This window comes from Podarcis raffonei, chromosome 7 (genome assembly GCF_027172205.1).
Source record: "Podarcis raffonei isolate rPodRaf1 chromosome 7, rPodRaf1.pri, whole genome shotgun sequence".
NCBI classification, from domain to species: Eukaryota; Metazoa; Chordata; class Lepidosauria; order Squamata; family Lacertidae; genus Podarcis; species Podarcis raffonei.
Genome location: NC_070608.1, coordinates 38,760,404 through 38,788,154, shown reverse-complemented (window position 1 = coordinate 38,788,154; position 27,751 = coordinate 38,760,404). Strand labels below are relative to the sequence as shown.

Here is a 27,751-nt window from a genome sequence, read left to right as displayed (position 1 = left end):
CAAAACACACATGCAAAACAACTCTTAAATGCTGGCAAATTAGCAGTGCTGATGCTGTCAGAAATAGCCACCTTCTATCATTCAATAACCAAAGGGCTGGAATAAAAAAATAAAAAAGAGGTGGATAAAGGAGCTCTGGGAATGTTTGTACAAGTTTATGGGGGTTTGGAGGAGTCATGAAGTTGCAAAGCTGAGGGGGCTGGGTCCAGACCTAGACATGGCTAGATGGAGCCATTGGGGCTCTTTCAGTGAGTCTGTTCTAAACATGACCAAGTCCAGATCCAGACCCGAGTTATTTCCCCATTCAGATCTGCATCTCCTTTGCTTTCCATGAAGACGGATCTGGCTTCTTCAGCTGCTATTCCACAGGGTAGCTGCATGCCAACTGGAAAATCTCTTGCAACTCCAGGAATTCCCATATCATAGCTCCCAAGGACTCTGAGGATATTAAGATAACCTTATATATTTAAAGGATTCTAAATACAATTTGCAGACGACTGTGATGTGCATCAATACCCTGCTGAAGCAACTGTGTTTAATGACAGAGAAAGGAGAGCCTCTCAAGCTTTACAGCTACAGCCTTAAGGGAATATTCCTGGAACTATAAGCACAGGATGCCATAATTCTAATTTCTATTGACTCTTTCCTATACAAATCACTTCTCTTAAGGAATGTGTATAGAAATAAATACCATGCATATAAAATGTAAACTGGCACTGCTGTAGTTCAACCTCCATTCATTTAATGGGGTTTGTCTGGGAGCTTAATGCAAGACCTGCTGAAATAAATTGAGGTTGAACAGCAGCAGTACTTGGTGAATTGTGCCTATGATATTAGATATTTGCATATAATTCTGAACAGAAATCCAGGGTCCAAATCCGATGCAGATATCTCACTGCTGCTTTTAAAAGAAATGCGAAGATATGGAATATCTGATAACAGAACTGCAACGCCTTGGCTAGTTTGGCCCTTTGTAACCACTAAAACAGCCGGGCAATTGAACAACTTGCACAGGAAAATTGTTGAATTTCCCTTCCTAGAGATTTAAAAGAAGAGAGTTGATAAGTATCTGTCAGTGTAGTGAATCCTGCTGCTGCAGGGGTTGAGCTACATGACTCACGAGATCCCTTCCAAAAATTGGGAATCTGATTCAGCCACATTAATAAGCCTAAATTGAATTTGCTGCTTGTAGCTGTCACAACTGTATGATAGAAGAAGATGAAGCAATTCAATTAAATCAAATCACAGTGAATGAAGCTGGTTTATATTGCTTAAGTAATTATCTTTCTAGTTAAATGCTCTCATTGGTTTAATGGGTTAAATGAGTAGGAAATTGTCATTTTGCCTAACTAAAGCAGAATCTAAATCAGGCGAGCCAATTTAATAAAATGGTTTTGCTTTTCATCAATTACATTTCCAATGAAGTGTATGTGTCTTTACACAAAGAGATAAATAACATAGGACAAAAATACATTCTGGCTAACAGTGAGAGCTGTGTAATTTAATGCATCATAAGGCAAATTCATTGATAACAATGGGGTGATTTTGACCACTGTTTCCGGAGGACTTTGATTTATTGTCCTATTGAAAGGGATTAATGATAGATTTCAAACTGAAAAGTACTAACAGGAAAGAAAGATGAATATTGCTGGTATAGCCTATTATGTACAACTCTGCATATAGTGTGCCACCATAACAAGATTTGCCATTTCAAATAACAAAATCAAAAGTGGTGCAATGTTCCAGAAGTTATTTACAATACATTCTTCTTGACTATTGACTATTTGGGGCTTTTTATACTTCCCATTAAGAGCTGTACTTTGTCATGGTAACTGTTTTTTGGAAGAGTATAAATATGTGAAGGTAAAAATGTCAGAAATTCTATTTTTCTAGTTGAAATTATATTCTCCAGGCTACATTTCCTGGGAGTATTTGTAGAATATACCTGGACCAAAAGATATGTGTAAGAATCTGATTTTTAAAACCATAAAGCATTTCCATTTTATTTTAATTTATTCATGTTTTATTTCATTCTTCTTTGTCTCATTGTATAGAAGTTGTCAACAAGTAAAATTATAGCTGCTGCTGCTGCTTCTTCCATCCATCTGGTCGTCTTGCTACCCACATGTGCCCATACTTCCACCCACCCGCTCATATTCTCTCTCAAATGGGCACACATTCATTCCCTCTAATATAATTTATTCATCCCAACATGCATCTCTGCAGCTGCTACTGCACTGTTGTTTACAGGAAGCTAGAATAGTATTAGAAGTGTTCATTTGCACTAAAAAACCCACACCATTTCCTTGTCTTTATCAAACTCTCATGCACAGAAGACTGATAGCTTTCTGTGGTCAGTCTAATTGGCCATTGTTAGCATTGCCATCTATACTTAGAATTTGAAACACTATAAGGAGTAAAACTTAAGCACACACACACAAATTGGTTGATTTGTTGTATTGCACTGAGCCGTCATTCACAGAGTTGCTGCTGAGTAGATGGAGAAAATCATGCATGGTATTAGTATGAACCAGTCATTTTCAAGCTTTCTGTGTCCATGGAATCCTTCTCATTTCAAGATTCCTGCCAAAGAACCTTTGCAGAAGAATCGGGGAGGGGGTGTTGTAGGGTCCATATGGGATACTGAAGAGTCCTAATGGCCCATGTGAACTGAGTGTATATCCTTGAATACACCCAGAACTCCCCTGCAGCTCTGTATTGTATGACAAGCTGTGCGGTGGAAATTGAACTTCTATTACTAATACTTTAATTCAGGAACCTTTGCAGGAATTCCATGGTTCCAAACAACACAGATTGAAAGTCATCAATTTAGATCAAAATACCAGAGACAGGGAGCTGGCCAATGAGTTTAAATCCTGAAGCAGCTATGGATTTGCTGGGTTTATGCTGCACATACTGTTCAGCCACTGTGGTCTACCTGTAAAGTTAACAGCAACAGCTGCATACTTTGAATGCTGCTGGAAAATATTACTATAGGAATCATTTAATTAATAAATGTATCTCAATCTCAAGTTCCCAAAAGCATTTTAGGCAGGACAGAGTTCTACTAGTCTCTGAACAAGAAGACCTCTGCATATGAATAAGGTATCTAAAAGCTATTGAACCAGTTTTGCGTTTAAGTACCAGTAAAAGGAACAACTGAACAGGAAAACGATTCTCTTTTCTAACAGAGTAGTTGAACTGAGCGATGTTTAATATGTTTTTATTAAGTGGATGTTGGCCCTGCTTTATTTCCTTTCCCCAATAGTTGAATACCTTCAGTGTCCAAGCAATAGATCTAGGAATGTTGAGCAAAGTGGTTGTGGAACACAATAGATCTGGTTATGGAGCGGGTTGGTACCTTGACCGAATAATGATACAAGAATCAGAGAAGAATAGTGACCAGTATGTATTCCTGTGCCAGCAATGGTTGGACAGTGGAGTTGGTGATGGAAAAGTGAAACGAGAGGTGCAACTTCTTGGAAAAGTTAGGAAAGAGAAGCTGGCTGAAAATTTTCATGGTGAGATGCAAAATTATAAAATTATATTAAAGATTCTGTTTTGATAGATTTTATTTTGTCTTTCAGGGATGGGTCTGTTGAAACAAAAAAATGCTATTCAAATATAATATACCTTTATTCTAAGTAACATCATTCATGTATCCTCATGGCATTTTGCAAAGCGGGATAATACAGTTAGTGTGTGTGTGTGTGTGTGTGAATATGTGTGTACAGAGAGAGAGAGAGAGAGAGAGAGAGAGAGAGAGAGATACAGAGACTAAGAAGTATAAGAAATGATTTAAAATTAGATTTGGGGATTAGATGCAACAGAAGGTGGTGAGGAGAGAAAAACAAATAGGAGACTTCTTCAGGCATGATGAATGACAGACCAAAGGCTCTTGTATCTGAAGCTATTTCTGATATATCTAATCTGTTCTAGCAGTATTTTCTACCTCACCTACACCCCATTTAGGGTAAAAAAGTAAAGGTAAACCCCATTTAGGAATGTTGTTTTAAAATGTGATGAACTGAAACATGCCCCCAAACCCCTTTCTTGGTCAAGGGGGTGGAGAGAGTGTTGGTGAGGCAGTAGCAGCAGTTCCTGGATGTTACAGACTATCTGGATCCATTTCAGTTTGGGTTTAGGAGCAGTTTTACCACTGAATCAACCTTGGTTGCCCTGATGTGGCTGGGGAGACCCAGCCAGATGGGTGGGATAGAAATAATAAATGATGATGAATGAAGTGCATTGAGAGCAGCGGCTCATCCCTACTTGCTCTTGCCCCACCATTTTTCCCTGGGGAAATGCAATATTTAGCACTGAATAGGAGCAAATGTCAATTGGGTTTTCTTCAGATTGATGCTTGCTCTGATTTATTGCTAAAGAATTAGTTCTCCAGAGGAAAGTGGTGTGACAGGGGCAAAACCACTTGGACCCGTGCCTAGAAAGTGTGGGACAGTGGGGAAACTGCTCAGACCCATCCTTTCTAGGCACGGGACAAGCATAAGACCGGATGAGCCCTGGAACATGCAGAGTATTACTCTGTCCTTCTTGCTTGATCTCTCAGCAGTTTTTGATCCCATTCATATCATATGAGCAGAAACACTGTTAAAATTGTAAAACAATGTACAAATTCAGAATAGTATATAAATGATTAACAATCACGGCACTATTGCTAGTATTGAAATATCAAGGGTTTAACTGTTGGCTTATTTCATGCACTCTGTGGCTAACGAAAGTTCAAAATTGTGGAGCAAATTCAGATTTCTGCAACACTACAGTCAATTTGTTATTTCCTACTGATTTGCTTTTCTAGGTACTTGGGATGTCACTGTTACAACTAGAGGCATTTCAAGCAATGCTATGAACCCTAAGTTGACTCTTATGGTTTGTGATGACAACGGGGCATCTTCTTCAGTCTTTATTCCCAAAGGATCATTTCAGAGGGCTGAGGCTTATCAGGCAACACTGGAGCTGGATAAGAAGTCTAATATGATATGCAAAGTTCGCTTGGAAGTAGAAGACACAGATGGGGAAATGTGGCATTGTCGTGAGGTAAATCCTAACTATACATTTGTATATTATACTGGAAGAAAAAACTTCTTTATATAACCTTGTTGGGCTTCCAGGGACAAGGCTAAATCAAAGGCCCCCGTGTCCATTCCCTCGTTCCTCTTCTTTTGCACAAATGGCCACAAATCACTAGGATATTCTGTTCATGGTTTTTATTAGGGATTAAATGTTACAGCACACTTCACAAGCCAACAAAGATAGATCCCCCAGGGCATGAAGACTGCCTCCCGGATTAGGGTTTTAGACAGTCCCCTCCAATAGTCAGCCAGAATTTTCACTCAGTAACTTTTGGGTATCCAGTAAAGGTAGTCCAACAGCTCCTTGTTGGGTGGCTTTACCTCTACCTTCCTTCCTACTAGCATGCAGAAGGAGGTGGGGAGCCCTCTTGCTTTTCCCTTGCAGGACTGTTCTACCTCTCTGGAGGCTGAGACAAATAAGCTCTGTGTCAGTGCATCTCCACTTCAGGGACTCAAGAGCAATCCTTTCTTCAGGCATAGCCCACTAGACCCCCAGATTCCTCCAGCCTCATTCCAGTCAGCTTCCCAGCCACAAGGCATTGGTTAGGTGTAGCCTGAAGCTTCACGCCTCCCCACTTGCTTGCTTGCCTGCTTGTTTAAAGCTATCTTTCTGTATTTCCTACTCATTAATATTCTGCCTGTGTTCTCTGTGTTTGCTGCTGCTTGGATGAATGCATGAATCTGACTTTTGGAACTTTTTGTAAGTAAAGTGTTTTAAACTTACTTTATGACTTCTACAAGAGGGGTAGAAAAGAGAAGAGCACTTTGCAAGTGAACTAAATGGGATAAAAAGGTCTATATTTCCACATTATACTGCTGCTTAACTTTTCTGAGTTTAACTCTGCTACTGAGGGCTCTCTCTTGCTGTTGAATGAGTCTAGCCCCACATTTTGAATTCATTCCCTGTTTAGGGAAGTTTTTAATGTTTAATGCTGTATTGTGTTTTTAATATTCAGTTGGGAGCCGCCCAGATTGGCTGGGGAAACCCAGCCAGATGGGCGGGGTATAAATAATAAAATATTATATTATTATTATATTATGTGCCCAGCTAATTCTTTTGTTATTTACCCCACACATGTGAATTCATTTTTTTCTCTCACAAGACCTCCACTCTGTCCCCCTGCTCCCCCTTTTCCTGTCTGCCTTCTGTACACAGAGAGGAAGATGCCTATCTTGTCCACCAGCAGGCTGTCTTCTCAGCCACACTTTACTGGCAAGCCTTGCGTCTGCCTCTGAGCAGTTGAAAAATACAGGTATTGTAGAGCTGTCCCCAGCTATCCTTCACAAACCTACTCTCCCACACACACACATATATTCCTATTTAAAGGGATGTGATTTTCAGAAAGCTTCTTCTAGTTGTGCTCAACAGTTATCTAACAGTCTTATGTAACATAATGCTCAGATCTGTTTGTCACATATCAGACTATTCACATAATATTCATATCTGTTTATAGCAGAACTATTACGGCTTCCATAGTATGCGTCAAAAATTTACTTGGGAAGAAATGATTTCTTTTTTAAAAAAACAAACATGAATGGTGGGGGCTGGAAAGATTCCCTCCCCGAGTCACTCAGTGAAGTAGTTGGCAGGTGGTTAAGAAGACAGAAGGAAGTGTTATTACATAACACAATTACCGATTTCACTATGGTAGTATGATTTCACTGTGATGATTGCCACTGGCTGAGCCAAAGGGTTGGGGGGGCTGATGGGAGCCAGAGTCCAGCAATATCTGCAGGGCTACTGCCTTCCCATCCCTAGTTTGGATGGATGAAAAAAGATGCTTTATTTCTTAGTGGCTGGCTATACTTCACCTCCAGCTGATGTCTTTGAATGATTGTGTTTTGCGTTCCTTCAGTCCTTCCAAGGGCTGGAGTAAACCTGTTTCCTCTCTAATGCAGAGGAGTGACATTGTTCTCTAACATATTTGAACATTTTATTTATTTATTTATTTATTTATTTATTTATTTATTTTGTTTATAATACAGTGATCCCTAAAGAGTTTGCATAAAATATTAAAACTAAATATAACAAAATATAGCAATGAAAGAGTGTATATATATATATATATATATATATATATATACACAGAAATCTATTATCTAGGGACATGACATGTGCTTAAAAGTAGCTATTGTTTCCACTTCCTGGATTGCATGTGGGTGAGTGTTACCAACTGAGAAGGCCTGCTTTCTAGATATCACAATGTGACATTCCACTGATCATAGTATAGTCAGCAAAGCCTCCTCTGAAGATCTTAGTGATCAGCCAGGTATGTTGGCCTGCTAGGTATCCTGGTCCTAAGTTGTTTAGAGCTTGAACATGGCTCAGTAGCTAATCGGCAACTGTAAGAAACGTTCTCATATATTTATTTGGATCAGCTACACCAAGGTGCTGACTTCAATATTACCTAGTAAAACATGGCTCTATATCTACATATTCTCGAACTGGCTATTATATTCTGGTCTTGCAACTAACAAAGGGAGACAGTGACAATGCCTTGACAAAAGTACCTGCCATGTAAACTGACATCCCAGGAAAGAGACAGAGCACCAAAGTGACAGCCTCTCCAAGTATGTCTAGGGTGCTGAAGCTAACGTCATCAATTGCAGCAAAATAGCTGTGTTGCAGAAAATATAAGGAATTTTCCCTGACAAAATAAAAGTCAAAATGCTTCTGGGGAATAGCTTTTAATTCATAGTTGCAATTGAAAGTCTAGCATTGTTTCTAAATTGTTCCGCTGATGATTTCATTTCCCAGAAGGTGAAAGATGCAAAAAGAGGGTCATATCTTTTGGGCCTTGTCCTCACCAAGAGGGAGGAACTGATCAATGAAGTGAAAGTACAGAGAACCTTGGGAGGAAGTGATACACAAGCAAGGGAAATCTGAGTGTAGTTGAACATACACTCTGGACTTTAAGGAGGCTAATTTCAAAAAGCTAACAGAACTACTAGATGAAGCCCAATGGTCAAAATCACTCAAAGAGATAGGAGTCCAAGATGGATGGGAGTTTCTTAAAGGTTAACTATTGAAGGCACAAAGGCTGGCAATTCCAACAAGAAAGAAAAGTGGGAGGCACCAAAATAAACCGCATAAAAAGCTTACAGATGAGCTGTGTTGGAAGAAGGGACTATATAAGAAATGAAAGAAGGCAGAAATCACAAAGGAAGAGTGTACAAGAGTAGCCAATAGTTGCAGGGAGAAGGTTGGGTGAGGCAAAGCTCAGAGGGACATCCACTGCCTCACCTGTAGATGTAAAGGAGTTGTGTGTCATCAGCATATTTCTGACTGCATACTCCAAAACTCCAGTTAACCCCAGACAGCAGTTTCTTGTAGATGTTAAACAGCACAGGGGATAAAATTGAACCCCGAGGAACCCCACATTGAAGGCTCCACAGGGCTGAAGAGCACTCCCCAAGCATCACCCTCTGGGGGGAAAAAAACCTCCAAATAGGACTGGAACCACCACAAAGTGGTGCCACCCACCCCTAACTTAGACAGCCACTCCAGAAGGATACCATGGTTGATGATATCAAAAGAGGTCTGAGAGGTTGAAGAGAATTAACAGGCACATATTTACCTCTCTCTCTCCCAACAGAGGTCATCACGTAGGGTGACGAAAGCAATTTCTGTTCCGAAACCAGGCCAAAACCCTGATTGAAATGAAAAACAAGAAAATCCATTTCCCCCAACAGCATTTACACAAAATATATTGGGTCTAAATGAAATATTAGATACCGTATTTTTCCGTGTATAAGACTAGGTTCCCCCCCCAAAAAAATAATGTCCAAAATTTGGGGGCATCTTATACATAGATCTCCCCCCCCCATTTTCTTAAATCGGAGTCCCCCCCCAAATGTCTTATACATGGAAAAATACGGTACTTTCAATAGGTGATATCCAATGAAGTCATGCTCTGAGCAGACCCATCAATGGACTTATTGCTTTACTCAAACTTTGGATATTGGAGTATGTGTGTGGTTTGTTTTTTAAAGCTTTTACAAAACCATGTTTTCCACAGTGTATTCTGAAGTCATTTTTAAAGTAGGGTTTTCAAGAAACATCCTCCATAGAGGGTGATAAATGCACATTTCATAAGTATTTACAGGAAGGAATGTTTTTTTCCTGCAAATGCTGGACTGATTCAAACATTCAGAGGATGATAGATGGTATTATATATGTAGGGAGATGAACTCTTCTGTGCTGCCTTTGGTGGCAATGTCCCCTGCATACAGGGGTGCAGTGTCTGCGATCACCACTTGGGGCAGACACACATGCACCGTAGATGGGTGGGGTGTGCCGCCAGGCAGTGCACTCACCCACCAGAGCCCGCTGCTTCTGCACTGTGGCTGCCTTGTAGCATTGGGCTGTCATGCGAGGAAGCTGCCTCCACAGCTCCCTTTGTGCACCAGGTCCCAGCGTTGGAGAGCGGTGCTGCTGCCACCTCTCCAACACTTCTGCCCCTGGGTCAGGCTTGACTTTGGGGTGGAGCTGCAGCCGGCTCATAGTGTTGGGCCACCATCTGAGGAAGCTGCCTCTGCAGTTCCCTCTAGTGTTGGAGAGGGGCGGCAACACTGCCAGTTTCTCCCGGGTCACCCGGGTCAGGCCTGACCCAGGAGTGGAGCTGTGGCCAGCTGATGGCTGCGCCCTCCCTCTTCTATTCAGATGGCCCGGGGCAGCCCTAGGGAGAAGGAGCCAGTGCTACCGCTGCCCCAGCCCCAAAGGGCAGGCCCAGGCATGGCTTCTCTCAATGAGGAAACCTGTTGTGGGGGCACCTAGTTGTGCCCCCTTAAAAAATGCACCCGGAGCTACACCCCCAGGTGGCCCCCCCCGGCTATGCCACTGCCTGAAATTGTGGCTCAACGCTTGTATTTGCACCATGGCTAATGTTTCAATATCTCATTATTTGTACACAATAGATAATCAATAACTATGCTTAGGATATAGCATGCTCTAGTTTTGAACCAGTAGAGCTTAAGTGATCTGAACTGATGGCTGGAGTCTGGGACTTAGGGCTGATTCTCACAATATGACTGCCACGTGGTTGTGTCTGCTTGGAAGATGCTAATTTGGTGTAGACCCCATTGCTGTCTTCAAGGGCTATGGAGTTCTGTATGCCAGCTGGGGACAAACCATAGGACTGGATTGGAAAATCTCTCACCCTCCAGATGATGCTAGATTCCAAATCCCAGGAGCCCCAGCCCATGAAGCTGACCATCAAGGATGGTGAACATCTCGAGAACATGGGTCCACCCATCCCTGCCATAGGGTGTGTCCATTGGTTTCATGCCCTGTTTGTGAGCTTCCCAGAAACAAACTGTAGGCCTACATGGAGCTTGGTTTGATCTATACATATCTCATTTTGTACAGGTGAAACTTCAGCACAGAAAAAGCAAACAAATCCTGGAATTCCCGTGTGTCCGAGATTTTTCAGATGCTGAAGGAAGCACAATGGCTGAATTTCCAGTTCTCACAGCTGGCTGCAACTTTTTAGCAGGTTTGTTAATTGCCACACAGATTTGTTTGCTTGTTTATTTCATTTGAAACATTTTTACCTTACTCTTCAGCCAAAAGGGCTCTCAGACCTGTTTTCATCAGATTTGTAACACACACACACACACACACACACACACACACCACAGTCCCTGCAAACTTAAAGATTTAAAATACACAATAAAAAAAGGAAAATGGGAAGAGTAGGGAAGAGGAAAATAAGAAAACACTGACAACAATTTCCTCAGTGGTGCTTCTGATCAGCTGGAATAGAAACAATTCAGGGAGAGGAGAAGTCCTATGGAGCAGATCTCTCAGCAGAGCCAATGGGGTGGCCCTGCATCTCATGCTTTTCTCTGTTACAGCCTGATGAAAGGCTGATGGTGGTGACACATGAGAATTGGCAAAGTCAGAAAAGGGAAAATCTTACAGTTCTGCTTATTTTACTGTGCAACATTTAGCTAAAATTACCATTCACAGGGTGGGAATAGCTCAGTAAGTCCTCAGTACGCAGAGTGGATACTAATGCCAGCATTGTAAATCCATGTAAAAGCCACTTCTTCTGTTGCTCTATGACCAGTAGACTTGCCACTTGTGAAGATACACACACACACAAACAAGTTATTCAAGGAAGAAGAGCTAGAAGAAGAGAAGATGCTCTTGTGTATAATCCCTGACTGCCAAGAGGGCTCAGCAATGCTGCAGGAAATGTCTGCAGCATGTCTTTTTTCACTACTATCCCACAAGGACAACCTCATTTCTCACTCACACACTCATCCTCCAGACCAGCACATGGCCAGCACACTCATATGCACACACCCTGCCTTTTTGCCTGGGAGTGATAAGGGGCTTCCAGAAAGGCTCTTAGGGTAGCAGCTAACTTAGAGCAGACCTACTGAAATTAATAGACCTACCTTTCTCCTGCTTATTAATTTCAGTGTGCCTACGGTGAGCAAAACTTAGTTACATGCCACCCTTAGTATTGTAAAATGTGCTCAGGAACCAAGCCCAAGGCTTCCTCCCTGAAGTCCTGCCCTTAGCTGTGCAAGCTGAGGCCCACCCAGCAGTCTCCTAATAAAAGGATAGTGCTATTAACTTGTATGTGTTTATTGAGTGAGAGTCAATACCTCTTGCTTTTTCTACAGTTAAACAGTATGTTCTGTACATCTCAACGGACTCCTCCCCAGAATCAGGAACAGACTCAGATGTGTACGTCACTTTGAAAGGATCCATGGGAGACACTGGCAAGAGGAAATTAGTTAGAAATGGAAAGGACATTTTTGCCAAGGAGAAGGTAGGTTGCCAGGTGCACTGTCTTGCAACAATACCTGTTTTGTAATGCTTTGCATTACAGAAACTACAGATGCACAGTGGCGTACGAAGGGGGGGCAGAGGGAGTGGGCCACCCCGGGTGCCACCCAGGGGGTGTGTGTCACGATGGGCCACTGCCTCCCCCCAGGTGTGGAGCAGCGAAGGGTGCACCCGCAGTCAGTATGGGCGCCGCTTGCTGCATCCGTATGGGCTGATGCTCGCACAGCATCCGTACAGGCTGTTACACATACACAGCCCAATCAGGCTGCCACTCACGCACGGGCATCCGTACGGGCTGCCACTCGTGCGTGGCATCTGTATGGCTGCCACTCGCACGGTGTCCGATCAGGCTGCCGCGTGTGTGCAATCCAATCGGGCTGCCCAGCGGTACACCCTGACCCTCAGCGTACATCCAGATGTTTTGGATTATTATTATAATTATAAAATTTATTACCTTCCCTTCATCAGGTTCTGGGGCAGGTTACAACAATTTAAAATTCAGAATGAAAAAACAATTATAGGAATACAATGGATCCTGAAAACACACATTCAGATTGGAATTCACATCAGCTCTAGTCTTGCTGGCTGGTACTAAGGGGAGTTGTAGTCCAAAATGTCTGGAGGGCAGGCTCCTCTATAAAATTTGTCATGGCTGTATGTGAGATTATAGGTCATTTTTGTAAGGGTAAGCCTGCTCTTTACTACTGGCGGATTACGTATAGTAGAAAGCATTCCCCTACATGCAAAGGAGAATGAATCACATTCTACCAAGCAGTTGCTTTCCTAATTAGATGTCATGAGAGAGGTCTTTGCCTGTGTAATTATACCACGGCTTTAAATTGTGGTAATATATTATTTTCTTTATTGCATGCACTTTTATTTTCATCTCCTTCTGCTGCCTTCAAGCTTCTAAAAGATTCAGCTTCTCACGAAGAAAACTACCTTGAGCAATACTTTACATATGCAGACAATATTATAAAATAAAATTATTACCTGCAATTTAATGAGTACTTTCAATAGGATAATTTTGTCTCTTTCTTGGTACTTCTTAAAATATACCGGTGATGGGTGGATCGTAAGCTCATGAAGCCACAAACCCCTTTCTTCAACATTAGGATACTAAACCAGTTTGCTGGGCCACACCCCGGGGGATTTTTCTACTGACCTTTACAGATTCACTGTCTGTGAACATGCCAGGACATTTCCTCCTTCTTCTGGAAAAAGGCCACAATCCACAGTGGTCCTTTAGGCATGCACATGAGGTTGCAGATACCCAGTGAGATTTATGGATTTTTTTAAAAAAAACAGGCAACCCAAAACAGCAGCCTCCACTACTCTATCACCTCGGTAACTATTTTTGAAACTCCATTAAGCATCAAAAGCATTTTGTCATGTGACACAGGAGGAGTAGGGGCTGGCTGCATTGATTTAGAAAGAAAGGCAGAAGTTCTATAGGGCACCCATAGCTAAACAGATCCTTCCATATATTATAGCCCTTGAATTGGAAGACATGGAATACTGCATGCCAATTCAGAAGTGTGCTGAAATTGTGGGTTGAATTTCAGTGCAAGGTCATGGGTTTATTTAATTAATACATTTTTCTTATACTCCCCTTTGTTACCATAAGGGAACTAAGCATGTGTGTGTGTGTGTGCGCGCGCACACACACATACACACCATTTGTTTTCATTATTTGATAACATAATATAACATAATTTTATTACGGTCAAAGACCAGCTTGAAAAGCACAACTGGGACAGCTTTCACAAGAATAAAAAATACATTTAAAACATTGTACAACAACAGCTTAAAGATTAAAATCTGAGATAAACACATATTTGATACAACATTGCACAGGAGGAGATATATAATTTGATACAATATTGCACATTGTGAGGAGATATATAATTGGATAGAAGCATTCCTAATAAATCCTTATCAATATTGCCTGGTGTTTGCTACAGAGATCCTACAAAATTATCTCGCTAAGTAAGTGTGGTTGCCTATAAAAATGTTCCATTCTCCTGACTGATTTATATGGTCAGGACTGAAAAATATCAGTCTTTAAATATGATGGGATCATTTGATCCTTGCCTTAGCTGTGATTTTTTAAAAAATATGTTTACTTTTACAAAATGTATGTTTGTATATTATGTGTGGTTTTTTCCCTTAAACTAAAAACAGAAAAGAAACTCCAGTAGTATTGACTGATTTTTAGTCAAGCAGATATGTACCTTGAGTCCCCCCCCCCTTTCTACTCTGCAGCAAGGGAACCTGGAAACAGGGAAGTGAAGGGTTTTACATTATCTCAGGTGTGGAATTTGCATGCTACACCTTAACAGTTGTTGTGACATTTTAAAATGTGCTTTGCCTAGCAATAATTTCCCCCCTGACTCTACAGTAACTGCCACTCAATGTAACCAAATTCCTGTTTAATATCATGTCAAAATATGGCATTAGCCTCATACAAATGCCACGACTGTTATAAACAGCAGATTAATGATGTAGAAATATATCAGAAAGTCTGAAATATTTAAATACATTTTCAAGATATGAGAAAACTGGGGCCCTTTGCACTGGCTGAGCATCATCTGTAATCTGAAGATTGCTTCACAAATGACAGTCAAAAATTTGATTACATTTTAGCATTCTGAAAATTACAGCTGTGTGTGACAGGACCAGGTGAAGACCTTGTTGAGCCTATGGAGCAGATGAGCAAGTCAATATATTGCTTCACATGTCTATTGGCTTGTCTGAAAAGAAACAAACAAAAAATTGTTCATCGAGTCATTTGGCTGATTGACAGCATCTGAACAACAGCATTATTGTTGTATGATCCTATGTGTGTGATCCTATTAGCTTTTTCCTACTCCAAAGGGTAAGACTCGAACCAATGGATTCAAGTTACAAGAAAGGAGAATCCAGCCAAGCATCAGGGAGACCTTTCTGATAGTAAGAACTGTTGAACAGTGAGATGAACTCCTCAGAAGGTGCTGGACTCTCCTTCCTTGGAGGTTTTTAAGCAGAGGTGGATGACCATCTGTCACAGACGCTTTAGCTTAGATTCCTGCCTTGCAGGCATTTGGACTAGATGACCCTCAGTGTCCCTTTCAACTTTACAATTCTATGATTCCATTAACTGCAGTTCTTCAAATAGCATAAACCAGCAGCACAAAAACCAGGCAGGTGCTGCTGCAGGTGCAGGCCAGGATTAGAGAGGAGTGTGGCTTGGGAAGAATCCTGAGGCTCAAATCGAGAGGCTTGAAGAGCCACATTCAGCCTCTCGGCCTGAAGTTTTGTACTTATAGGGAGTACAACCCCATCCAACAAAGGCTATGCACTTTGTGCAAATCAGTAGAAACCCTCCATTACCTCCATCTTTCCTGGATTAAGCTTCAACTTGTTCGCCTGCATCCAGCCTATCTGCATCTGACAGAGTTCAAAACCACCAGTCCCCTCCTGCGATCAGATGAGAAAGAGAGACAGAGCTGGCTATCACCAGCATCCAGACAACACTTCAGATTAAATCTTGGGGAAACCTTGCCTAGCAGTTTCATTATGTACAAACTGAAACCCTGCAGGCCCAAAGGCCAGAGTAGCAGCCCCCCAGCAGCAGCAGCAGCAGGGATGTGCTCTCCCAAAACTGAGCTATTGGCAAGAGCAACTGAAGTGCAAGGCCCCCCTATTATTATTATTATTATTATTATTATTATATTTATGCCCTATCTTTTTCAGTGTCAGGACCCCCCAATGAGTAAGCTTCCTGAGAAATCCAAAAGAACAAATAACTAAGTAATCAATAAAACTTAATGTGTTTTCTTCGGCAGCTCTTAAAGTAATAATTTAACCATTTCAGCCGCCTCTTCCATATAATTGTAGCAGCTTATGCTGGCACAGTGACTTTCCACAGGAGTAGTTCTCGCACGTTATGGTCACCACTTGTGGATATTTCCCAGCAACCCCTGCCTAAGAGGATGTAACATGTATATAAGCCCTCTAGCCTGTGTATTTGAGGCATTGCCTATTGTAAACTAAAGGTTACAGGTCTCTGTGTGACTCTGGTTTTCTACCAAAAGCAAATAAAGCTATACTTATTCTAGTGAAAATAACATATATTGCATTTCCCCCTAGATTATTTTTCTGTTGTAGTCATTCCAGTTTTCTTTATTGGCTTTCTTTAAATCAATAACTTTATTCATGTGTTTCTTATTTATAGAGCACAGCTGCACAGAGCTAAGAATGGGGGCATGTTTTTAGCCCAGCTCCATATACTGTATGCAGGCTACACCAGTTTCTGTTTATACCATTTTTAGTCTAGCATCCATATAGGAACGACTCCCAAGAATGCAGGCTTCAGTTCCAACTTTTTCTCAATAAACACTTTTGCCTTTTGGTCACACGAATCTTACACTCCCAATGTTTTATCTTTCCCTTTCACAGTAGCCATATGTCACATGTGGTTGTGTGGACAGAAATACCAATGCACAAGCTCCTGCTCACAACCTGATTGCAATGAGCCCCTCTTCATGAGCAGGAGTTCATGCATTAAATTTTCTGTTCCGACAACCACACATGGTAAGTGGCTACTGAAAGGGAAAGATATGATGGTGTGGCTAATAGCACACCCCTGCTCCTTGCTTATGCCCTCAATGTGAGCAATGTGACGTGTTAATTGAGCTAATGTTACTCTTACTTTTAGCAAAACCTTGTTTTAAACTCGTTAGTACCATCTGAAATAAGTTCAAATCCTTACTTTTCCAATATTAAGTAGGGTATTTCTTTTTTTTAAAAAAAAGCAGTTCTCCTGTTTCTTCATCTAATCTATATTGTTTTCTATCATTTGGATGTCAAAAGGTGTTAAATGCAAATCCTTATAGAGGAAAATATATATCAGAATTTGTTAAAGGGTAAGATTGGCAAGTACTAGCCATATGTGGGATCCTTTTACTGCTATTTCTATTCATAGACGTCCCAGTTTTCAAATTAAGGACGATGCTCTTTATGCCACTTCCACCAGACTCCATCCCTGTAATTCTATTTTAGGGAATAAAGTATCTCCAAAAGAAAGAGGGGAATAATCAGGCCACAAACTAGGAGTTATGAATCTCAGCTTTATTTTATTTTTTTTAAATCCAAGCCTGGCTATAACAGTTTCCTTTAGCTTCTAGGGAAGTATTTAAAATTGAAAGTGGGGATTATGGTAAATGAGTAGAAATTAAGGGCTATGGGAAGCAATTGACATTCAAGACCCGAAAATGAGGGGTATGGTGTGCCTGATTCTTCATTTCCATTTTTGCTGGGAATATTTTTGCTAACTAACCATCAAATCTGAACTACCGGTACTGAAGATATGTGATTGATGTTTATGCAAAGACTGTTTATTTTGAATCTGTTGCTGATAAGACAGCTACTTGCTGCTATGAACAGAAAGAGAAAGCTTTCGGAGCTGACATTGAGAAATGCGGGATAAAGCCAACTCAGGTTAAAGAAAGTTGATTGGCATTTTCAGAACATGAGGCTTTGGGAAACATTTCTGTGCATTAAGGTGATGTGCGGTACATTAAGGATATCACAAAAAATATGGAGTTTATATCAGTAGAAATGAAAATATGAAAGGGCTTGCTGTGATTTTAAAGGGAATTTGCTTGCTTTCTAAGACAGAACAATTGAAATTTCAGTTTGGGACTTCTCTCTGTGACCAAGAAGATAAAACACATATACTTCAAAGCAGTACAGTTTCAACATGAGAAGCAGCAGGACATCTTTTAAAACTTATTGCTCCCCCCCCCTTTAAGATATCTTTTGTACTCCAACTTTCCTTCAATAGGTCCCCAAGGTGGCTTACAACTGAAGGCAAGCCCATAATGAAATATTTAAACTGTAAAACAGCAAAATGAATGAAAATAGCAGTAAAACAGTGGAAGGGAATTCATATTAATCCTCTATGTGGTCTGTCACATAGATGACAAATGATATGGTACCAGACAAATATCTCAAATTCTAGGAGGGTACAGTGGTACCTCGGGCTAAGTACTTAATTCTTTTCGGAGGTCCGTTCTTAACCTGAAACTGTTCTTTTTTTTTTTATATAATATTTTTATTGAACAATTTTTTTATATAACAGAAACAAAACATACATGAACAAACATTCAACAATAATAAAACATAAAACAAGTAGCATTTCATGACCCAATTTCTAAACCTTACTTCCTCGACCTCCTCATACTTCCCGTTTCTGTATTCCAAATTCTTACAGTTATTCAGCGAAATCTTGCCTTATTTTATTATAAATTTATGCTAATCACCCTTATTCTCTTTGTCATAACCATTACTGATAGTAACCATTTATTTTAATCCAACATCATTCTAACTGTCTCCAATTTTATGATATTTCTTTAAGTAGTCCTTGAACTTTTTCCATTCTTCTTCAGCCGCTTCTCTTCCCTGGTCTCGGATTCTGCTCGTCATCTCTGCCAAGCTCATATAGTCCATCACCTTCATCTGCCATTCTTCCAGTGTGGGTAGATCCTGTGTCTTCCAGTACTTTGCAATGAGTATTCTGGCTGCTGTTGTAGCATACATAAAGAAGGTTGTGTCTGTCTTTAGCACCCCCTGGCCGACAATACCCAAGAGAAAGGCCTCTGGTTTCTTGGGGAAAGTATATTTAAATACCTTTTTCAGTTCATTATAAATCATTTCCCAGAATGCCTTAATCTTCGGGCATGTCCACCAGAGGTGAAAAAATGTGCCTTCCTTTTCCTTACATTTCCAACATTTATTATCAGGCAAATGGTAGATCTTTGCAAGCTTGACTGGGGTTATGTACCACCTATAAATCATTTTCATTATATTTTCTCTTAAGGCGTTACACGCCGTAAACTTCAACCCGGTGGTCCACAACTTTTCCCAGTCAGCAAACATGATGTTATAACCAATGTCCTGAGCCCATGTAATCATAGTTGATTTAACCGTTTCATCTTGTGTGTTCCATTTCAGCAGCAGATTATACATTTTTGACAAATTCTTAGTACTGGATTCTAACAGTTCAGTCTCTAATTTTGACTTTTCCACCTGGAAGCCTATTTTTCTGTCTAGTTTAAACACTTCATTTATTTGGTGATAATGTAACCAATCTCTCACCTTCCCTTTTAATTTTTCAAAACTCTGTAATCTCAGTTTGTCCCCTTCCTTTTCCAAGATTTCCCAATATCTTGGCCATTTCGACTCCATATTTAGCTTTTTAACTGCCTTAGCTTCCATTGATGATAACCATCTTGGAGTCTTATTTTCCAGCAAGTCCTTATATCTAACCCAGACATTCAGCAATGCTTTTCTGACAATATGATTTTTGAAACTTTTATGCGCTTTAACCTTGTCATACCACAAATATGCATGCCACCCAAAAATATTGTTAAATCCTTCCAAGTCCAAAATGTCTGTGTTTTCAAGAAGCAGCCATTCTTTTAGCCAGCAGAAAGCTGCCGCTTCATAGTACAATTTAAAGTCTGGCAGGGCAAACCCCCCTCTTTCCTTTGAATCCGTTAATATCTTAAATTTTATTCTGGGCTTCTTGCCCTGCCAGACAAATTTAGATATATCTTTCTGCCACTTCTTGAAACAGTCCATTTTATCCATTATTTGTAATGTTTGAACCAAAAACAACATTCTTGGCAATACATTCATTTTTATAACTGCAATTCGACCTAACAAGGAAAGCTTCAAGTTTGACCATATCTCTAGATCTTTTTTCACTTCTGTCCAAGTTTTTTCATAATTGTCTTTAAATAAATTCACATTCTTAGCTGTCATATTCACACCCAAATATTTCACTTTTTTAGCCACAGTCAACCCCGTCTCATTCTGAAACCTTTCTTTTTCAATCTGTGTTAGATTTTTCTCCAATACCTTAGTCTTTAACTTATTCAATTTAAATCCTGCCAATTGACCAAACTAACCTGAAACTGTTCTTAACCTGAAGCACCACTTTAGCCAGTGGGGCCTCCTGCTGCTGCCGCACCACCGGAGCACGATTTCTGTTCTCATCGTGAAGCAAAGTTCTTAAACTGAAGCACTATTTCTGGGTTAGCAGAGTCTGTAGCCTGAAGCGTATGTAACCTGAAGCGTATGTAACCTGAAGCGTATGTAACCCGAGGTACCACTGTATTTCATTGCTGGGGTTTCAGACAGACCATAACAGGTGGGAGCAGCTCAGCCAGTGTGGTGGAGTTGTGCAAATAGCCTCCTGGTTGCAGCATCGCTGCCACTTTCCAGGAGCGGAGGGCGCAAGATCACAGAGAGACCTGGACTATGCAGGCACAGTGGCTGTGTGCTATTTGTGCCCATGCAGCCCCAACCTCACCATCATCTTGCCCCTTTTGGTACCACTTTGGTACCGCTTCCCTTCACTCCACCCCAGCAATTGAGCTGCACCTGCCAGCAGTACCACTAAACTGACTGCACTGTGTTTCATTTTATTGGCCTTCATCTCGCCCATTTCTATTTCTAACGGCAGATTAGTCCAAGAGAATGTTATGCAGCAAATTTATCTTTCAGGGCCAAGATGTTTTCAAGGTGATGGTTACAGTTTAAACAATAAATCAAAGGGATTTTGCAATGTGCAAATTTCTCTAAATATTAAACTGCAGTCCATGACCTGCTCATTGACAAGTGGTCCAATTGACCTTAATAGGTGGCTAATTCCAAATAAGACCAATTTATGTAGCAGAAGCATAGTTCTTATAGTTATTAGTGTTTGTGTAAATCTGTCTTTGTAAATTGTCCCTCAGTTCTGCATAACCCTTAACAATTGGTTATGTGTATGCAGCTAAGCAGTGAATGTGACCCCAAGTCATGTGTTTGCAGATTCTCATTCTTTTCTATCCATGCATGTGCCCACAGAGGTCCATTGATTTCATTGGATCGTACCAATTCATTCTGTTTGGAAGTCAAGGTATTCTAATTTAGTTTTGCTCTGTGAGTGAATTGGGTTTCCCAAGTCTCCTCATTAGTGTCTGTCAGCATTAAATAAGAAAACACTAAGCTTTGGTGTCCTTTTACTTTTAGCTGCTTGGCAGTTTCATTTTATGATGTTCCAGCCTAACTATTCTGTTTATTAAGCCCTCTGAATGTTAATTGTTATCCCTCCAGGTGGATGTTTTTCAAGTGGAAGCCATAGATATTGGAACTCTATCTGAGCTGCTTGTGGAAAAAGGAAAAGGCTCTGATTGGCAGCTTGAGAAGATTATTGTGAAGGAGCCAAAGTTTTCAGGAAGGGAGATACTTTTTATGGCTCAAACATGGCTGAGAGACAGAACTGATCGGAAAAGATGTGCCTCAGTAACTCTGACTGGTACAGGTCAGTATTGTTTGAGACATTACTTATTTGCTGAGAATCTCCTTCAGAACTGCAGACTATGCCACTTTTTCTATTTATTATAAGCCTCTTATAACAGAAAGCACACCATGCAGAATCTTTGCTTACCACAGCAATGGCCCTGGCCAGCTTAGCAGTTAGAATAAAGAATATTAATAAACTATTAGAACTCACAACCAAATGGAATACAATTTTTATGGGAATTTTCTGTCACCAATTTCCTGTCATTTGTCTGCAAGCCATCCTGTTCTAAACCACTGGTTGAGTTACTGTAATGGCATGGAATGTTCACAGCCATTCCACCTACAGTATGAGAAGAAGCATCATTAATCTGACTGTTGATTAAACTAGCGGCTGCTAGTGGTAGGTGCTTTTTCTGTCCCTCTCTTCAGTTTGCCTTGGATTTTCTAGGCTTGAACTCTGGAAATAACTCAGTTTTATTACTCAGAGTTTGAAACCTCCTTTTGTGTCACCTGAGGCAGGAAAGTCCCTGCCAGCATGCTAAACCAGTCCTGGGAAGCTGACTGGAATCTTTCAAGCCCACAGCAAAATTCGTTAATTTCACCCCAGGAATCATTTCCCAAGTCTTTAGGGATAATATTAAATAAAACATTTTAAAATAAATTGTAAAGGGATAGGAAATCTGCGGCCTGTGAGATGTTGTAGGACTCCAAATTCCCATTGGTCCCAGCCAGCATAGATAATGGTGAGGAATGATGGCAGTCATAGTGAGTGCTGCAATGTCTGGAGGGCCTCAGGTTCCCCATCTATGATATAGACATTCATGGTTATGTAGACATTCTTTTGCAAAACTAATGCAGCCTTCCATCTTGTTTTAATTAGAAATACAGGAAAGGAGAAGCACCACTGCCTCACTGTTACAAAAGCAAGAGATGAAATCAGGTATTTTACATCACTGCAGCTGTGTCAATCAGAATTCTATCTCTAACAATAGCATATGTCTATCAAAAGAGTGTGTGTGTGTGTGTGTGTGTACATGTACACACACACACACACACACACACACACCATATTTTGGGACTTGCTCTGAATTTGCAATCTTTTTGGTTCTCTATAAAAAGTGAAAATTAAAAAAAAAAAATATTAATTACCTATGAACCTGCTGGTTGTTCTAAAAGACATAACACTCTTTGATGATGAAGGGATCATATTGCATTCATTGACAGTGGCACAATTAGCTAGTAGCCAGAGATGGGGAAAGATCAGTTCCCCATCCACTGGTGAGCAACGGATGAGAGGGTGGAGCACAGCTCATATTGCTGAATTTGCCAAAATAGTGAAAGTAAGAGAGGGAAGACGGCAAAATGATCTGTATAAAACAGAAAAAGAAATCCTTAATATATTACTGGATGATAAGCTAAAGGACATTGTACAGTACAACGATGCTCAATACAGGGTGCAATTTGATCAGTTCTGATTTTATAACAAGCACTTTCATTCAATGCCAGACAGAAAGTGTTTTCTTTGTTATGGAGTTATGGTTTTTCATTTAAACTTTTGTGTTTCTTTCGTATTTTAAAATGTGAAACTATTTTCTATGCATTTCCATGAAATACTGTAAGTGAACTGTCAATCTTTTCATAAAGCTTCTAAAACAAATATAATTTGAAAATTAGAACGAAAGAAGAAAAAAAGAAGGTTCTGGATGCAAATCTCAAATAGCAGTCAATTATGCATCCCTGGAGCGGCTTACTCTAGAAAGGATCAATTAAGCTAATTTTTTCCCTTTTCCTTTCATCTTTTTCTCTTGTTTGTTTGTTTTTGTCCAACCCTATTTGAGAATATTTACTCTTAAATGCTATCCTTATCGGTTTCTATACATGTAAATAAATATATCCTATTGTTTATAATATATATAATGCAATTGTCTATTTGTGAGTTACTATTTATTATCATATTATTTTTCAAGTATTGCTAATTCCTCTCTAATGTCTCAAAGTTGTTGTTAATAATAATAATAATAATAATAATAATAATAATAATAATAATAATATAAGCCTGCTCTAGAATCAAAAAATTGTAGAGATGGAAGGGGCCAACCCTCTAGAATGCAGGAGTCTTTTGCTCAACATGGGGCCTGAACCCACAATTCTGAGATTGAGTCTTATGCTCTACAGACTGAGCTATCCCTTCATGAAATAATTGGTTTAAAGAAGAGTCCATAATGTTTTAGCCTACTGTTTTCCCCCCCATTGGTTTTATTTACAAAAACTTGTTTAGCCTTCTCATAATGTTATTCAATTTCATTTTTTCAGAAGGTTCATGGAAGATTTATTTCACTGAATGTCATGAAAATTCATCAAAAGAATTTAAGACGTCTTGGGGAAACATTTCTAAACTTGTTTTGGTATTTTATGGATGCAATGGCAAATCTGAACCAATTTCCTTGGAGGATAAAGTAGGAGATCAAGCTGAGGACCAAGTAACATATGATGTAAAATAATGTATACTTATTATCACCTTTGCCAGTGTTTTTTGTAGATGAGCTTTTTATAGGCTTAATTCAGCAGCTGCATACTTCTGCATAGGTTAAGTTTCTAACAAACCAACTCTATTGCTGGGGTGAAGGACCTATTAAAATGGTTTTATGGTAGCACTTGGGGATTTTCTTGGCAATATGGTAGGAATTATCTTTAAGCAAAGCCAGGTGTGCCCCCTGGTTTTCCTCAGAGCTTTGGGCAATGAAACTGGAAGGACATTGACTAGAGCAATACTGGTGGAAAACTTGTGATGAATCAAGCAGGCAACAGCCCAGATTGAACATACTCCGTGGCAGTGTAGTTGCCAAACAAATTATTTTCCTCCAACACCATTGCATCTGTGCAGAGTTATCCAACATAATTGTTTCAATTGATCAAAGGTTTCTTTGGGGGGTAATTCCCCAGAGAGAAATGATTTCACATCCCTTGTTGGCCTGCTTGCAAGACACTTTACAGATAAAATCACTAATTTTCATTCTGACTTGAATACATGTGCTGTTTCTTCTGATTCTGTGACTTCATCATCAGCTCCCTCTTTTTCTCTGGATTCTTTTTGGCATGTGTTACATGAGGGAGTCAATAGTTTCCTTGGAGACAGGCGACCCACTGGCTGTACTCTAGTCTGTTGCCCAGCCTGCCTAATAAAAGCAGCCAGAGAGGAACTGGCCAAGTGGGTTATTGTTGTGGTTAATGCCTCTCTTCAGCATGGCATGAAACCATCGGGCCTCAAGGAGACAGTGGTTATACCACCCTCTCAAGGAAAGCCCTCTCAAGACCCGATGGTATTTGGTCAACCCCAAATATTCCTTTTGTGAGCATAGTGTTGGAACAAGGGATAGTGTCTCTGCTCCAGGTTTTCCTAGATAGAACTGATGTTCTAGACCCATTGCAGCCTGGCTTCTGCCCTGCTTATGGGACTGAAATGGCTTTGGTCATCTTGGTAGGTGACTTCAGCCAAAAATTAGACAGGAGGAATATATCCCTGTTGGGGTCACCAGATCCAAAGCCATCCTTTCCCCCTGACGTATCCCGGGACGGGAAAGGAAAGTACACCAGTCCTAGAGCTGCCATACTTATTTTTTCTCCAGTTGCCCTTCCCCCAACATCCACTGCAGCAGCAGGAGACTGGCAGGGTTGTATGGTGGAAGAATTGCCGGCTCTTCCACCATTAACTTCCATCCCCACCACCAAAGGATTCCTCTGCTTGTTAGTGATACTATAGTCCCATTGAAATCAATGTGATTTAAGATATGCCTAACTTGTCCCATTGATTTCAGTGGGGATAAGGCATGACTGCATCTGTATCTAGCCCAGTGTGTGTCCTCATCACCATACTGAGGGTTTACTTTGCAAAGCCAGTAAGTAAATTTAGCTGTTTAGTGGGGAGAAGGAAGACTGGGCTCTCAGAGGAAGAATCTCAAAACAATCTATATTCGCCATTTGTGCTCCTTCTGAGGTCTGCAGGGATGTACAATGCTTAAGAAAATAGCATATCAAAATGTCCTTTAAAGCCAACAGAATCACTCAAAAGATCAACTTGCCGTGTTGTTTATTTCTAGGTGTATTTCCCAGCTGATTTGGGAATGCTCTATAAAGTGACGTTTGGGCTTCATCACTTGGGAGAAAGCATATCCCAGTTGTTTCATCATTGTAAAATGCAGAACACAGGAACCCTGGACACCTTTAGTCTCTCCATAAATAAAACACTTCCTCTTCTTAATGGAGACCAATGGATTGAATTCCCTGTAGAGTGGCCATTAAGGGAAGCACTTTCCGGTAGGTATATATTGGCATCAGGCATAGAAGAAAGACCTCTGTTATTACAATTCAAACCAAGATAAGTTGCTGTAATAAAATAATATGGTTTAAGCACACATTTAAAATACTTTAAGAAAATACTTAAAGTTAGAGCAACACAAGTTATCCCTCCACTTGTGGTGGTGGGGAGGGTCGTCTGTGCACATGAAATTAGGCCCTAATATGGACACACAGTCTCAGTCTGTCTCTCATGTGTGAACACCCCCCAAAGACAAAAAATGGAGAATTTGTTTAATAAATAGAGTTACAAGCTTTGATTGGTTTAATTGTAGGTTAAATGTTAAAGGAACATTATCATTTATTGGGCTGAGAATTAAGAGTAGGTTTCTTTTCTGTAATAATGCTGATTCTGACATATTAAAGTAAAAAAAGATAGCATTACCTTCTAACTAGGGGAATAGCTTTCCCTTCACCTCTGTGTTCAGCAAGGCTAGAGAATGGCTTCAGGTTTTCACCTTTCTTTTTCTCACTCCCAAACTCCAGCTATGCATAGAAGCTTATACTGTTAGAGATGCTGTCCTAATATCCAGGATCTGGGGAGACCCTGTATTCAGCATGGTCACAGTGTTAGGCACAGAATTTCCAGGTGGAGGCATTGGCTTCTACATGGAGTGAATGTAAGGAAATAAAGGAAAAATGCTTGAAACTCACTCTTAGGTTGTGTACACATTCTGGCTCCAAGGCAGCCCCACCACTGGTGTCTGAAGTCGTGGACACCTGATGTCCACAATCCATATCAATCCTGCACAATCCTGTACTTTCTTGAGAAATACTGCTGTTTGATGTGTTTTCCCCACAAATCAGCCTCCATGCAATATGAAAATGTAAGCCACATTCACTTTTCAGTTAAGCTGAGGTGTGTGCGTTTGAGACAGACTTTACACATGTGTAGATGATAGCTTCATGAATAGGAGCTAGGGGCAGTTGCAGGCCTAGGGAAACCAAACAGGCAGTATGCATCAGGTGAAAACATCTCTATCTTCTCTAGTATGTACAGCAACATGCAAATGTGACTTGAAATGCTGTGGGGGCCAGTGACCTCACTGTGTTTTCAACCATAGTTTCATCACATGAAAGAATGATGGAGATAACTTTCAAGCAGCTGTAATGAGTAGTAACTTTTCTTTATTAGATCATATATTATCTCATTTTTTCCAATATATCAAAATGATGCCTATGTTAGTTTATTTGCAATATGCACATTAGTCACTTAATTAATTTATTAATCAATTCAAAAGCAGGTGATAAATTAACTATAGGTAAATAGATAATTGCAATAAAAGCTACATGAGAGGCATGTTTGTGTTAAATATGGCATGGCTAATTTATGTACATTCCCACTAGTTTTACACTTATTTATGACACAAATTTATAATGAGCCATACTGAATCCAATAATACCACTAAATTCCACTGGTGAATGAGATCCATTGGCAGCTATGCAGATCTGGATGAGATAAGTATGCAGTGAACTACACAGGGCATATATGAATTCTGAAGCACACTTTGGAAATTTGACCCATAACACCTGAAGGGGGGGTGGGGAATCTGTTTTACTCATCTATAGATATAACTCATCTATGGTGAACGTATGAACCAGAAGAGTATTTCAAAGTGAGAGGGGAAGCAGGAGAGATTTTATACATAAGGGTATAATACATATTACTACAATAACTATTTTACCTGTGGAAATTTTACTGAAGTTCAGAGCTTTCACTCACGTACACCATCAAGTAAATATAATTAACCAAAATATTCAACTGGATACACACAACTCTTTCTGGAAAATCAAATCAATGTTAAATATGTTTTTTCTGAATATATATCATCTGTAATGCTAAATGTATATATTTAAAATCCTGATTTGAATGCACCTTGGAAACACAGTTTACATCCTGAATATTAATAGCTGGGTGCTCAAGCTAGTTCAGTCAGAGTACTTGGTTTAAGGTAATTCACTTTCTCTGAAGTCAGAGGGACCTAAGCAGCTTAAAATCTTTGTAGTGATTGGCTTGTGAATTTGACAACCCAGTACTCTTGCAGTTGTAGCTCTTATCCCTGCAATATATCTGAGTTCCTAACTCTGTAAGCCAATCAACCATCTGCTGTTTCATTTTTTTCATCCAGATCTGGGCAAAGGACTGTATTCTCAAGAAGCCACTTAGTTT

The 27,751-nt window shown here is 40.1% G+C and overlaps 1 protein-coding gene across 1 annotated transcript in view; it reads left to right on the top strand.

The window, feature by feature from the left end:
• RP1 (RP1 axonemal microtubule associated) overlaps positions 1-27,751 on the top strand; it is a 179,895-nt gene that overhangs the window by 143,761 nt on the left and 8,383 nt on the right. The window contains exons 45-52 of the mRNA XM_053396145.1: positions 3,269-3,521; positions 4,817-5,055; positions 10,459-10,585; positions 11,727-11,875; positions 21,040-21,247; positions 22,109-22,168; positions 23,542-23,720; positions 25,326-25,542. Coding sequence (XP_053252120.1) covers positions 3,269-3,521; positions 4,817-5,055; positions 10,459-10,585; positions 11,727-11,875; positions 21,040-21,247; positions 22,109-22,168; positions 23,542-23,720; positions 25,326-25,542 — 1,432 coding nt within the window. The remainder of the gene's footprint in view (positions 1-3,268; positions 3,522-4,816; positions 5,056-10,458; positions 10,586-11,726; positions 11,876-21,039; positions 21,248-22,108; positions 22,169-23,541; positions 23,721-25,325; positions 25,543-27,751) is intronic.